Genomic DNA, 16,103 nt, shown 5'->3' on the forward strand with positions numbered 1-16,103 from the left:
AATGGGTGGGTCTCAGACAACAACTACACCCATGATAGTAGACCACCTGGATAGCTTTTGACAGGAATGGAGCACACTCAAATAAGAAACAGAGGCAACAAACAAGGAATGCAGCTTGTAAAACACAAACGTTCTGTACAGGGATGTAAGCCCCCGTAAGGAGGCACTCACATCCTGGTGGCAAGTTAGTTCAAAACACCCAAGTGTTTGAGTTGCTCCAAAAAGACTGGATAATAGCAACTAACTCATCAGGACAACTCGTGAGTCAGAACACAGTTTTGCTGCTCACAGGCTTCCCATTAATTTCCACAATCATCAATTGAGGATGTACAGAACTCTGTCTAAATTGATAAACACAAACAGTCAATGTGGTCAAATTTCATAAAAGTAAACCATGGCCTAGAAGGAAATCTCTTTGAGCACCCCATGGATAAGGACTGATTCCCTCTTTGAATTGTGCTAAAACTGGTTTTATGAAACAAGTAAAATCTAGAAAGGCTGTATTCATCAATGCAATTCTGACAATAGTAACTTAGGCATCCCATCAGTGTACAAAAGAATCCGGGCTGCAAGAACAAGCAGGGGAAAGAAGTTGGCCTAACGGCTAGGGCGGTCGATCTCGAATCTGGGGAACTGGGTTCAAGTCTCAGCGATGACGCTGAACATCCTGTGATTCTGGGCAAATCACTTAATCTCCCCCATGCCTAACAAAAAAAATGAATGTGTCCTTATGTAATGCAACTGGTGCTATGTAAAGTGCTCTGATACCCGATACCTTCCGGTCAAGTTCGCACTATTCGCACTATATAAAACTCCGTAAAATAAAAAAGTATGGATTGATTTGAGAGCTCCAACGTCCATGCTGAACATCTGACAATCTGTGATACTGCTTTTTATTTCTATATTTGTGTTTTTATATTAAACTTTATGGAATGATGAAGTATATTGATGATGTTTCTATGTATGGAGCTTAAAGTATGTTTATTATGATAGAATTACAGAAAGAATACTTTGTATCAGAAAGTATTTATTATAAATAAATGAGACCACTTTACATATAATTGTGTTCATTCTTTAGACAGTGGAGTGATTGGGAGATATATTGGTACCAAACAAGACCATCCAAAATCAGCTTAAATGATTGGTAGTAAGAGCGAGTGACACATGGGGACCCCCTTCTTGTTTTTATCTTATTACATGCTGAACATCACGCATTTCTCTTTTGCAAAGGATTAAAGTCGGTCACAATCTGATATTACAGAGCAGCATCCACTCCATCCCTGAGGGTGTGCACACTGGAGGCATGTCTACACTACAATTCTGAGGGGAAAAAACAATCGGCCACCTTGCTGGGGCCCGAGAGGACAGTTATTTGGCCTGGGAGAGTGAAGCCAGAAATAAGCGTCTAGAGAGGTGGATCTGGTGAGAGCTAATCCCAGCCCAGACTGGGGGTACCCGTCAATGAGGAGGATTAGGGGCCGGGTGTGCGGGGAGCACTCAGAAGATATCAATCCCCCAAAGACCCCTAGCACTAAGCCGGAGAAGCCTGACTGGTGGCACAGAATGCCACACAGGAATTAAAGGAGGCCCAGAGAGACTGACTGCAGCGAACAGGCTGTTCGAGAGAAAAGGATTATAGAAGACCTTTGGGATGTGACAGGTTGTGGGGGGCACATCGAGACACTAAATGAAGAGGGACAATTCATGGAAGTATCCTTGGTCACCTGGTCGCTGCTTGGCCTGTGAAAGGCTGCCTGGGATGAGGAACTCTGAATGAAGGCTGGATCACCACTAAAAATCCCTGCTCTGTTGGGGGAAAAAAAAAGAAAGTGAATCCAGATGAATGGAGCAGAGGTTGGTGAGGAACAGTGACCAAGAATGGATAGGTTATCAGGCAAAAGATTGTGCTATATATTACCACAGAGGATAGAGTCGGACACGATGGTGAGACAGAGTTCTAATATTCAGAGAAAGACAATTGGGCACCACGTGAAAAGTATGAAAGGACCCACTTTGAAGAGCCTGAGTGGTGGGAAGCAGGAGAAACCTGGTTGTTGCATAAAGAGATGCTTACCCTCAATGAGATGTGTAAGGGGGTGACCCTCATGACAACAAATTACACGACAGCATGGGTAAGGAGACATGGCCAGTACCCTCAAGAAAAGTGAGATGCCTCTTTAGGTGGGTCCTTGAAAATACTTGACATATTAGAGTAGACTACAAAGACCCCAAAAACACAAAAGAGAAAAGGGAGGTGGTTCCGGTCAGAAAATAAAGAGGAGACAACTAAGTGCAGGAACGGTGGTGGATGATGCAGCCATGTTAGGCGCCCTGAGGAAACTGGATAAATATGTCCAGCCACCAACATCCATTTTGCAGCCAGTCTAAGGGGCTTATGGGGATGAAAGGCTCAGACACCAGGTTCCTCAATTGACAAAACTGCAAGCAATAAAAGATACAGACCCAACTTGGAGAGGCAGATGGGTGAGGTGGGGACTAACAAAATGACAGCTCGCAAAGCCTCCTTTAAATTCATGACATGGTGCGTCACTAGGGTGGGCAGGCCATGGTAGGATGCTACATCCAGTGCTTAATTTGAGCTGGTGCTTTCTGGTGCTCAGCACCGGCAGTTAATCATCATCACTGGCACTTTATGAGTACCAGTTAAGGACACATTCATTTACGGGGACATTAAGTGATTTACCCAGAATCACAGGATGTTGAGCAGAGACTCGAAACTGGTTCCCCAGCTCTGAAGTCGGCAGCTCTGGCCATTATGCCGCATCCTCTCCCCACTTTCATGGTTAGTAGTTTGTTCTGTTTTAGGTGGCACTACCAGGAGAAATGAGCTGGTCCAAGCTGTCTCCTGACAAGAGTCCCAGCACTTATTTGTTTTTACAAATTAACCACTGGCTATATCAGATTAGTAAAGCCAGACATGCTCATCTATGGAACCCACATAATGGCTGATTCATGGCAAACAGATGCGCTTTATTGGCTAATGCAGGACACACTACAGGTTCAAGGGGCGGTGGTGGTCATGATGTGCAAATTAATCCCCCTTTCAAGCAGACTAGACTTAGTTGGACCCGAATGGCTGGTATGCAGCAGTTTTAGAAACATGGACACAATGCAAGTACACGCTGTTCAGTGTCTAAGTCCCCTGGGGCTTCAAGACTTAGTGTAGGAGAGGGTAGGCACACTTCATTTAGACACTCGAAACTCAACACATCACAGGGGATTCAAATTATGTTCTGAACATTGAAACTGAGAGGTCAGGAAGAAATCAGGTGATGAGGGTGAAACAACAATACTTGCACCTTTTCTGGGGCACATCACAGTTTCACAATGTTGTACTATTTGTTGTCCTGACGGAAGAACTCCCAAGTATTACAGGGGGAGGCTGTCGGGCGAGGGAAATGTCTAACCACTCACCACTGCTCTAGACTCAAGGTGCAGGGATAGAGTCTAAGGGCATGGGAACTTAGGAGCCAATAACCTGCTGTTAACTTACTGATACTCTGAAGAAAACAGTGACTCGGTGGCTTAATACCTGTGGGACAACTACAAAGTGATAATACAGGGACAGGTCATAGGTCTGTTTTCCTAAACATAACCAACCAGCAAAGAAAGAGTAAGAGGATAAAAATAAAAAGGTCAGTCATACATCCTCCCCTGTTCCATAATCAAAACCACAAAGTTTCACGACCCCCCAACTAGACTGAAAAGCTAACTTTCTCTTTCCCAGGAATTCCTGTACAAAGGATGTGAAGTCCTCTCCTATTTGCATGGCATGCTTCTTTATTGGGTTTGCTCCTTGTTGGCGAAGCAAAGCATCTACTTATGCCAAATGGGCTCCCATGTATTGGGGCACTTCGTGGAGATCTTTTCTGAAAATAACTCCATAATCTGCGAAAACGATGCTACTGGTATCTGACCCTGAAATTTAAAGTAAAATTACTTGAAGGTGAAAAAAGTTCCTGGCCATGTAAAAACAACCATGGGGTTAATATTAACTAATTGTACCAAGACAATATGTCTTTCAGAATTTCTAATTCATGTTTAATTATATGCTTTATGAACTACTGTTGCGTTTCATTTATAAATTACCTGAGGTTATCTTCTGGTGTTAACGGGTTACCCTCGTGTGTAAAACGACATCTACAGCTTAGAACTAGGGGGCCTTTGTGGCACACTCGGAGTCCTCCTTTATTTCCAAGATGATCTAGATCTCTGTCACAATGGTTTGTAAGCTGCTTGAATAATCATAGTACCTTTCCTAATCCTTTAATATCACAGGGCATATTTTGATATTTGAATGTTGAAGTAGTTTTCTTTTCAAACAGATGTTTGCCAGTTTTTATATTGTTGTATATTCACGCTCACTTCAGTATCATTGTGAACAGCTTCTCCCCATCTTAGGCATTGAACAAGCTCCTCTGACTGCTGCTTCGGCAGTAGGCGACTCAAAGGACTTTTCATGTTTTGTAAAACTCTTAGGACTGCAGAGTCCAAATCCATTTCCTTCCATCCCATACAGAATCTTTCACATTATGCAGCTGAAAGTTCTGGGTGTGTACAGCTTTTGCACAGACTTATCTAAGGACCCAGTCATCCTGCACAGCAAGAGACTGAAGATGTTCTTGGTTCTTATAACTTAAGCATGACAGGCTTCGGCCTAAAAACTCTTCTGTAACTATGAAAGGATTGTCCACGCCTTATAATGTGTCCCGGCCTGAGGCTCCAACGAGCAATCTTCATGACACAATTCTCATCCACTTCAACGTCATTCACAGTGTGGTGGATATGGGTTTTATATTATAGCTGTTTGACTTTCATTTGCAGCTTACATCTTTAAACAGTACTCTAGAGCATACGATCATCAAAAGAATTATAGTTTGAAACAGAATGCACTATTGAGTGAGCCTCTGGCAAAAATATGTGAATCTCCTCTTAAAAAAGGAGTAGTCAACATAGTTTATTCCCTACCCAATCGTTTCAAGAAATTAAATCCAACAGAACATAAAATGGTTACAGGTTTGATCAATTCAAATGACATTTCTGTCTGAATCACACTTCGACCTTCTGCATTTCAACTTCGACATTAACATTTTCTTAAAGTGAGCAGATAAATTACAATTTATGTAATAAAGCACACGTTTCTTTTGTCAGGGTCACCATGCTCTACATTATGAAGTCATATAGGACCTCAAAATCTTTCAAGTTCATAGCATAGCCTTTTCTTGAACATGGTTTGTATTTATATCTGTTTCCTCTCTGATCCTTTCAAGTAATCCCAAATTGGGAGCATCAGAATTAAAATGTCTGCCATAGTGCCTCTCAGACAGACTTTTATCACTCAAGTTACTACCATCTATCAAGAAACCCCATAAGCTAGTTCATTCTCCCTTTTTGTGACAGTTGGCTACACTGGATTATGCAACTGATTATACTGTACAGGTTGCACTGTACACTTCAGCTTTTGAATAAAGTTAAGCAATGGTGAATATACGACTCTAGAGTAAGATAGAAAAGTTACTAAAAGTTGCTGACAAGTTGGAATATAAACTCTTTAAAACCAGCAGAGCACCCTGAATTGTCAGGTTTTACCCTACATCAAAGAGGAATTTTGAGGAACTCTGACTTAACGTAAAACCGATTTTCCCAGTTATTAAGCTCATTAAAAAAAAAAAAGCAAGAATGTTAAATGTTATTCCCTCTTTTATTCTTCTCTTCGTTTATTTACTTTGGTGCTGTTTTCTAAAAGTATAAGTATCCCACACTTAAAATCATAAGTATCCCACAATTCAGGTCTAAGGAGGATCATCCTAGCTGAAGAGACAGTGGTAGTTGATAATCTGCTAGGCTGATTATTGATCTAGCTTAATTTCCATGGTCTGATGCTTTCTTCTGTGCCCCAAAGAAAACAAACGAAGCAGGCAGACTTCATGGACTATACACAAGTTCCAAGTAGCAGACCTGCTGTATAGAGACTTTGCTTCACTGGTTCTTGTTAACACTGTGTGATGTAAATATTTGTTTTGGCTAATTTACTTTCTTTTTTCTGAAGTCAAGAAAATGTTACTGTTAAAATATAATTTTAACTAAGATTAATAAACTAGCCAGATCCTCCTAACCTCTTTCTTTGCTAATGACGGATATATGTTTCATAAAGGTGTTATAAAGCTCAAGTGCATCTCAGGTTCAAGAAGCGTTGCAGACTTGTTTGCACAATGTAAATGGAAATAATTAGGAAGATGTCTGGAATAGAGATGTGTAAACAGAGGTAAAATGTGTACGTTGTTTAATCTATTGCTGGTTGTGCAGAACGGTGGACCAGAACTTTTGTCTTGCCATCATGTTTTGAAATTTAACAAAAATACTTGCTGTTTCATAGCCATCAAAAACTTTTAAAAAGTGCTTTTTATTTCTAAAAAACTAGTCAATTTAAGATCAAACAAGGAACATCAAAATGGTAAAAAAAGGGCACTTTTAAAAAATATTTTGGTGTTCTTCTCGTTTTATCTTAAAAAATAGTTAGTGTGATATTTAGTCACAACTCGTTACATCTATTTATTTGGAAAGTGTCAAGCAATAATGAAGTAAACAATCAACTGAAAGATTTTAGTTGAGGCCCAGAAAAAGAAAAATCAATATCATTTTACTGGCAATTCTTTGCTAGACAATATTTAAGAAAAAAAGGAGTAAGTGCAATGCTTTACATTTCAGGGTTGGGTTATTGTTTCTGAACCACACTGTAATCATAAAGAACATGCTCCTCCCAATAGTAAGACATTGTCTTAACTTAACTGATTGAAAATTAAATCTTCTATTCAGTATTACCTCATGAGTTGTTAGTAAGTAATTCAAAATTGCTTGAAGTTCATCGTCTTTCACACCGTAGTCCTTGAGATTGAAAAAAATGTATACATTTTAAGATTAGGATAGGATCACATTCAATTACGTTTTATTCAATTAAATATCTGCACATTAAATAGTAAGATTTAAAAAACACACAAAGCTTGGAGAGATGCATGAAGGGTAAGCTTTCAGGAAAAAGCAGAACTTGATCTTGAATAAGAGTAGTACTGATAATGTTAAGCTTTGCACACACATTAGCACCTTACTATTTAATCATTGCTTGTTTTTGGAGAGAAGCTGCTGGCACAAAAACTTTGACAAATGAGCACTGACAAAATTCAGTCCTGCTAAAATGTCATTTTTGCTAATAGCCTAACTGATTTATTTAATGTATTTATTTGATGGCAGAAGAAGCATATTTTTTTTAAAGCAATATCAATTTTAAAAGCAAAAAAAACACAGAACCTTAAACCAAACCTAGGGCAGGAGTGAAAAAGTAAACAAACGTGAAACAATCTCTTAAAATATATAAAATAATACATTTTGAAATACGAATACTGCATATATTTAAATATACCCTACACTGCCTTTTCACAGATTACTACCCCGTTGAGTGGATAACTTCATGTATATCAAAATGCTAAATTGCACAATGGACATCAGTGGCTCACTCGATAGGTTAATACAAAAAAAGATAAACTGTTGGCAATAAAAAAACCAACTTGTTAATGCAAGAATTTAGTCCAAGTTAAATTTAGATTCTAATGAGACTGACCCTCAACAAAAGTGATGACCGGCAGAAGGCGCAATCCCAGACAGAAGCAGGAAGCGAAACAACAAATAAAAAAAAGACATAGTAAGACCTGCACCTGCCAAAATGTGTGCAAGTATCTCTGAATTAGACTACAAGGATTAAAAGAGGGCAAAGGAACAAAAAGTAAGGAGGAATGAGTGAGAAGGGCTGGGGTATGGTTATGTTTTAGGTAGTGAACAGGTGGATATGGCATCAAATTTAAAAAATCAAAGATGGAAGAAATAAAAGGATGAAGCAACGTCTTAGGCTCAAAAAGGTAAGGGCACAGCAGAGAGAAGATATAGGAGTTTAGTACAGTGGTAGACAGGTACCAGCCACATTCACCAAAAGAGCAAGTTACTTACCTTCAGTAAGGCCTTATCTGGTATAGAGTATATATAGCCGCAGGTTCCATAGAATTTTCACAGGTGTCAGACTGGACACGGAAGATTTTTCATGAGCAGTACCCCTGTGTGCCGGTAGGTGGCGTCATTTGGCTCCGCGTGTGTCTGCCTCGTCCATCCCTGAAGTGATGTCCGCCGCCCCTTTATAGGCGCCACCCAGGTGTTCCGACATCAGTTTTGTTTCACGACTTTCCATGTCAGGAGCACGGAGCCATGAAGAACACTTACCACCGATGTTGAAAACTAGGCCATGAAAGGGATCAGCCCTGTACCTAGAAATCCGTTCGCAAAGCAGGGAGGATGGGTGGGACGGTAAGGAATCTGCAGCTAAATATAGTCTCGACCAGATAAGGCGTTACCGAAGACAAGTAACTTGTTTGTCTGATAAAGACTTCTAGCCGCAGATTCTGTAACTTTGAATAGATATCCAAGCAATACCATCCCCAGCGGTGCGTCTGCAGACCAGTTTCAAACAAAGAAGTCCTACAGGACCGAACTGGCAAAATGCCCATGCCTGCAGACCTGACTGTCCGGCAGTAATGTTTGGTGAATGTGTGCAGGGAAGCCGATGTTGCTGCCTTGCAGATATCCAGGACCGAACTCCACGGGCTAACACAGTGGTTGCAGCTTTAGCTCTGGTGGAATGAACTCCAAAGTCTTCAGAAGGTTGCTTCTTGGCCAAATCCACCCGAAACTCTGGTACGCGGTTAAGGTAGAACAACAACCCTCTTTTTGGGTCCCGACGGTGGAGTCACTCCTTTTCTTTAGAGGGATGTGGCGGAGCATAAAAGGTAGACTGTGATGGATTGGTCTGTGTGAAATGGAGTGACCACTTTTGGGCGAAAGGAGGCTCTTGTGTGAAGCATCAGTTTGTCAGGATAGATCGGGAGGTAAGGCAGCTTGGATGACAAGGCCTGCAGCCCACTCGCTCTTCTGGCATATGTAATAGCCACAAAGAAAGCGATTTTAATCCTAAGTACCCCGAGGGGACAATTATGGAGAGGCTCCATAGGAGCACACATCTTGAATGTTAAGACCAGATGAAGGTCCAACTGAGGCACGATACATAGTGAAGGAGGGAAAAGATGAAGAAGACCTTTCAGAAACCTATGAACAAAAGGGTATTTGAAAAAGGAGGGTTGGTCAGACAACTGCAAAAAGGCAGAAAGATATCTCTTTACAATACCCAGAGCAGAGCCCTGCTGGGCAAGGGAAAGAATGAAACCTAGATCTTCAGAAAGAGGGGGTGGGGAGGAATCAATGGTTTTTATGCACACCATGCCATAAATGATTTCCAATAGCAGGCGTATATCTTGGTGGAGGGACACCTGGCTGCCAACATGACGTTGCAGAGTTCAGGAGGAAGGTCTAAAGGAGTCAACTGATGAAGCTCAATGTCCACGCATGAAGACAGAGCAGTGACAGGTTTGGGTGGAGAACCCTCCCCTGCTGCTGCGACAGAAGATCCTCCCAAATGGGCTGTGTGGTCGGAAGATCGATGGCCATGCTTAGTAACTCGGGATACCAGGGCCTTTGTGCCCAATCTGGAGCCACAAGGATGACTTGAGCCCAGTCGTTCGGTATCTTCTTGAGAAATGTCGGCATGAGTGGTATGGGCGGAAAGGTGAGTAGGAGGTGATACAAAAAGCATCTTTGAGCGAAAGCTGCCTTCAAAAGTCCAACGTGCAAAATTGCTAACAATGCATGTTCTCGGCAGAGGCAAACACATCGAACCAATGACCGCCCCACTTTTGAAAGACACCTTGCGCCACCACCTCCAGATGGAGACGCCATTCGAAATCTGCTAGGCATCAATGGCCGAGTTTGTCTGCTCTGGCGTTCAGAGAGCCTGGCAGGTGTTAACCACCAGGAATATGTCCTGATGTTCCAGCCATGTCCAGAGGCGCAGGGTCTCTTGATAAAGTGTCCATGACACCGCCCTGTTTGTTGTAGTACCACATGGCAGTGGTGTTGTGAACACTTGCACTAGCCTTCCCTTGATGGAGGGTGAAGGAAGCTGGCTAAGTATATGGTGCACACTTAATCAAGTGATGCACCTTTCACTAATCCAGGCAACCCTTATGGTGATTTTAGTGGTCTTTGATAACTATATAAAGCTCTGAAAGTGGTAGCTGTGGAGAGCAGCCTTCAGGCTTATCTTGAAGGAGTGTAAAGCAGCTTGTTTTACCAACTTTAATCAATGGTACAGGTTAAATGAAAAAGAACCAACAGTGTTTATATAAAATAAGTATATTTATTACACAACACTCACTAACACATTGGTATATCTCCTACCTGGAGACATCAACACAACACACAAACATACTTCGCAATAATCAGGTAAGTAGCACAATAATACACTGGTCTCCAGGGGGAGACCAAACCATATATTAAGAAATTGGAATGCAAACTGCAAAGGAGAACGGGACTTGAATCAGAAGATCCAGAGGAGCCAGGGACACAAGGAACCACCCACGGTAAGTACCCAGGAACCCCTCAGAGGCTGTGTGCAGAGTGGAAACACAGCCGTGGGCCCAATGAAGAAGTCGTGATTACAGTTTTTAAGAAGTAGGACCCTGAAGAAACCCATTGGAAGACAGAAGTTTGGAGAGCCACCCCACCTGTGGATGCCCCAGGAACCAGGTTACGTGCACCTCGGAAGCCAGGCGCATAGGGGTGAAGTGACATCGGAACCTGCCGTAGACAACAATGGGAATCTTCAAAGAAGATGGCTCTGGAGAAGACTGCGAATGAGTCCTGTGGAATCCAAGAGTGGATTCTGCAAGTGAAGAACCTGTAAGCAGAAGGGACAAAGTCTATGCCAGTCTGAGGTGACAAGAAGGCATGGATGTACAATGCCCATTAACAGGACAGGCATTGCTCTTGATCTCTGAGTGCACAAAGACTCACCCCATGAGGTCAGAACACTGTCTGGTGGTAGAAGGATGGCTCAGGCCAGCCAGTGACCACACTAAGGGTTGGCAGGTTTCAGGGGACCCCTCTAAGAGGTCATCTATGTCCAATTGTTAATAAATCTGTCGCTGTATTCAGTGCAAGTTTTTTTATGTTGAGATGTTCTGTACCAAACATATCATACATCAGTGAAGCCATCATGGAGCTGGGTAATTCGTAATGACAAGTGTCCGGCCCAAGTACAGACTATGGCTTCCCTGGTCCCTTATAATATCCAGTAATCGACAAGGATATTACAGGGGTATATTTGCCTATGGAGATATGCCTTCACAGGAGATACAGTGCACCCTGCCTTAGGGCTAAGGCCTGCTAGAGGGGTGTCTTACCTATATCCCATGCAGTGTCTCTGGACATGGCACACAGGGATGTATGCCATATTGACTTCAGTTTTGTCTGCATGAAGGCACGCAGTCTGCAATGGCAGAGTGCAGGGCCTTGGTGAGGGGACCCTAGGGTGGCACAATTCGTGCTGCTACCCTTGGGGTCCCTCTTCAGTGCCAATGCCCTAGGTGCCAAGGATACCATTTACCAGGGACTGTGTGCGCCATGCCTGCCAGCACTACTAGTGGTATCGGAAAGTCAAACCTACTGCAGGCATTACAGCCCTAAGGCAGGGTGCACACTACCCATGTGAGGGCATATCTGCACTGTGCTTGTGAAATCTCTTGTTTTTAATATATCTCAAAAGGGTGCTTGTTGGACTTGGCCCTTTTTGTAGGGTTATTCCCTACTTTTTCCTGACCTGTTGTTGTTGTTGGTTTTAGGATTCTGGGCACTTTACCACTGCTGATCAGTGGTAAAGTGCATATGCTCTCTGTGCAAATTGTGAACATGATTGATCATCCATGATTGACATATTTGATTTACTGGTAAGCCCCTAGTAAAGTGCTCTGAGGGTGCCAGGGCCTGTAAATCAAATGCTACTAGTGGGCCTGCAGCACGGATTGTGCCACCCACATGGGTACCTTAGACCTGCCACTGCAGCACTGATTGTGCCACCCACATGAGTATCCCTGAAAAGGTACCTCAGACCCGCCACTGCAGTGTCTGTGCGCAGTTTGTTAACTGCCATGCCGACTTGGCAAGTGCACCCACTTGCCAGGCCCAAACCTTTCCTTACAAGTAAGGCCACCTATTATAGGCCCAATGTATCCCCCTTGGCAGGGTGCAGTGTATGTGAAAGGTAGGACCTGTACTAGTGTGTGTGACATGTCCTGATAGTGAAATACTTCCAAGTTTGTTTTTCACTATTGAAAGGCTATCTTGCCCCACAGGATAGAATGGGAGTTTATTTACAACATCTTATAAATGTAACTTCCCATTGGGACAAGATGGAGAAATAAAGTTTAGGGTCTCTGAACTCAGAATTTAATAACACATCTTTTAGTAAAGATGTTTTTTTAATTGTGTGTTTGAAAATGCCAATTTTAGAAAGTAGGCATTTTCTCGTTTAACCATTCTGTGTGTCTCTGCCTGTTTGTGTATTGACTGTCTGGTTTTAGAGTGACAGGGGCAGGGGAGGTGCATTCTCTCAGACAGCCACAGGAGGGGAGGGGGGGGGGGGGGATTGATGTGTGTCCTGAGTAGGGGGAGGAGTTTTCACTAGCACCTGAATAGGCCCGGTCTGCATTTAGAGTGGTGGGAGGAGATTTCCCTTGCACCTGTATAGGGCCTGTCTGCCTTACACAATGCTGTCTCCACCACCTGCCGGCAGCTGCACCAGAGAGGACAGAACTGGTTTGGATAGGGCTCAGAGACCCCTGCACGAAGAGAAAAAAGACATTTTGGGGTACAAGTATTAGACCTAAAACCTCTGAACGTTCGACTACTTCTGGAATCAAGAGGAACCTTTGCCAAGAAGAAGAGCTGGAGAAACTGAGGATGAGTACTGCCCTTTTGCTGTATGCTGTCTGGGGTTGGCCTGCAGTAGCTGTTTCTGCCAAGGAAAGGACAAGGACTCTGCTGTGTCCCCCTGTTTGAGGAAGATCTCCAAGGGCTTGAGTAAAGATTGCTTCCTGTTCTGAAGTATCAGGGTCACAAAGACTTCACCCCCAGCTCCCCTGAACTTCTTTGCTGGGAGTTCTGACCTGCCAAGAGGTGCCTGTAACTGTGTTGGACTTCTGGAGCTTGTTCCTGCTGTTGGGAGCTGGAAAAGCAACGCAACTACAAGAACATCGACGGATCGCTCTTCTTGCAGCAGATTTCCTGACGCAGCACCGCTGTGCGAGAGTAAGCGCCACACATCGCCACGCTGCTTCCGAAACTGACACAGCACCTGTCGCCGCTGCAAGAACCGACGCCTCGAGGGGTTACGGCTGAAGAAACTGACGCAGCGCCATTCAACGCCACCGCATCGATCGCAGACGCATTTCGGATTTCCACGTATTGTACCTGTGCAGCAAGTTTTTCCAACGCATCATCCGTGGACCAGAACAGTCTTGGAATTGACGCATCACTTCCCCCTACAGACCGGATTCGACGCATCACTTCTCCTGCGTGAAGCAGAACTGTTGCATCGCCTTCCCATGTTCTCAGGAACTGACAAATCTGTGTTTTTCGACGCTTCCCATCTCTGCGGCTGTTTGGCCTTGTGAATTTTGTTGCAACTACAGGAACTTTGAGAGAAATCACGCATCCATAGTTTTCTATGGTACAAGTTGTTTGAAACCTTTTAAAAGTCATTCTTATTACATGCATGTTGGATTTTTGTCGTTTTCATCTTGTTAAGTTTAGACAAATATACTTTATTTTTCTAAACTGGTGTGGTGTCCATTTGTGGTGTTATCACTGTATTACTGTGTGTTTTGAGTACAAATACTTTACACATTGCCTTTGGAATAGGCCTGTCTGTTCGTGCCAAGCTGCCCAGGGGGTGAGTAGGGGTTATGTAAAGTGTGGATACCCCTTACCTTTACTAGAAGCAATGGACCCTATTTGGACAAAGGTACCTACCTCTGCCAACTAGAGACCCCCATTTCTAACAGTGCTCTTATCAGTTCCCATCACCAAATTACTGTGTGCATTCGCTTTTGTGTGGAACTTCTTTTTTTGTATTAATTTTTTTAACTCCCCCTGGCTGCACGCATTTACGATACTTCTACTAAAGCTGTTCACACTGTTTAAGCCCAATTCATTGTCAAGATAAGATCTCTTCCTACAGAAAAGGCTGAAAGCTTCTAATACTATGCTGGAATGCTTGCTTTTTAATATGTAGCTGTGTAAAGCAGATGTTTTAGCCTTAGAATGTTTGTGGCATTTCCTGTTCATGCCTCAGTACCTTTCTTTGCACTACGTAGGCATTATTAATTGATTTTTTCAACGTAATCTATTTGGGCATTAGGATCCAATTCTAAATGTTGTAATAAATATTGGGCGTTAAAAATAAAATTATTTACAAGAGCTAGGCTATATGTTACTACTAATCAGGCAGCCACAAGTGTTACCTTGCAGTTAAAAGGGATTTCATTTGAATTGTGCAGTGGCACAGGGGCCAAAAGCTCCAGGAACCGCACCAAACCCAGATTATTGCTCAAATTTAAAACTAAACAGGCAGTCACAAGTGCAGTTACCTTGAGGACAACAGGGTCATGATTTCAATGTTGCAGCTGCTGCAGTATTACCAGGACCAAAAGCTCTAGGCACCCCACTAAACACCTAAAATTGCTATATTTTACTACTAAACAGGCAGTCACAAGTGCAGTTATCTTGCAGGCACTAGGGGCATAATTTGAATGGTGCAGCAGGCGCAATGGTACCAGGCCCAAAAGTTTTCAGAACTCCTCTGAACACCTAATATTGCTATATTTAAAATAAATAGGCAGTCATAAGTGCAGTTATCTAGCAAGCACTAGGGTCATGATTTCAATAGTGCAGCAGGTACAGTGGCACCAGGACAAAAAGCTCCAGGCACCCCACTAAAATTGCTATATTTTATTCCTAAACAGGCAACCACAGGTGCAGTTATCTTGCAGACAACAGGGGCATGATTTGAATGGTGCAGCAGGTGCGCCAGCATCAAGTCCAAATGTTGTCATAACTCCTCTAAACACATAATATTGCTATATTTCACTACTAAACAGGCAGTCACAATTGCAGTTACCTTACAGTTAAATGGGACTGAATGGTGCTGCAGGAGCAGTGGCTCTGGGGCCAAAAGCTTTAGGGACCTCACTAAAGCCAGAATATTACTATATTTTACTACTAAACAAGACCGTCACAAGTGCGTTTTATCTGGCAGGCAATAGGGCAACAATATGAATGGGGCAGCAGGCGCAGTAGCACCCGGACAAAAAGCTCTAGGCACCCAACTAAACAACTAATACTGCTATACTTTACTACTTAACAGGCAGTCACAAGTGCAGTAACCTTGAAGACAACAGGGTCATGATTTGAATTGTGCAGCAGGTGCAGTGGCACTGGGCCAAAAAGCTCTAGGGACCCCACTAAATGAAGAGCATTGCTAAATGTTACTACTAAACAGGCAGTCACAAGTGCAGTTATCTAGCAGGCACTAAGGCCATGATTTTAATGGTGCTGCGGCATCGGGCCAAAAGTTGTCAGAACTCCTCTAAACACCAAATATTGCTATATTTAACTACTAAATAAGCAGTCACAAGTGCAGTTACCTTGCAGGCACTAGGGTAATGAGTTCAATGGTGTAGCAGGTGCAGTGACACCGGGGCCCAAAGCTCTAGGAACCTTTCTATACACACACACACACACACACACACACACCTACACCCACCTACACACACACACACAGACACCTAAACAGGCAGTCTCAAGTGCAGTTACCTTACAGGCGCAATATGGACATGATTTGAATGCTGCATCTGGGGCCAAAAGTTGTCAGAACTCCTCTAAACACCAAATATTGCTATATTTTACTACTAAACAGGCAGTCACAAACACAGTTTATCTTGCAGGCACTAGGGGCATGATTTGAATGGTGCAGTAGGTGCAGTGGTACGAGGCCCAAAAGTAGTCAGAACTCCTCTAAACACACAATATTGCTATTACATCAATTAATTCTATTTCCCTCTTTCATTTTTCTGAATTTTGCTATTACTTAC

The 16,103-nt window shown here is 43.0% G+C and overlaps 1 protein-coding gene across 3 annotated transcripts in view; it reads right to left on the reverse strand.

Annotated features, from left to right (window-relative positions):
- Positions 1-16,103, reverse strand: part of LRBA (LPS responsive beige-like anchor protein) — a 2,426,603-nt gene that overhangs the window by 2,061,182 nt on the left and 349,318 nt on the right. For all 3 annotated transcript variants that reach the window (XM_085641653.1, XM_085641654.1, XM_085641652.1), the window contains exon 16: positions 6,844-6,906. In XM_085641653.1, coding sequence (XP_085497779.1) covers positions 6,844-6,906 — 63 coding nt within the window. The remainder of the gene's footprint in view (positions 1-6,843; positions 6,907-16,103) is intronic.

The sequence above is a fragment of the Triturus cristatus genome, chromosome 2_2, assembly GCF_964204655.1.
Source record: "Triturus cristatus chromosome 2_2, aTriCri1.1, whole genome shotgun sequence".
NCBI lineage: Eukaryota > Metazoa > Chordata > Amphibia > Caudata > Salamandridae > Triturus > Triturus cristatus.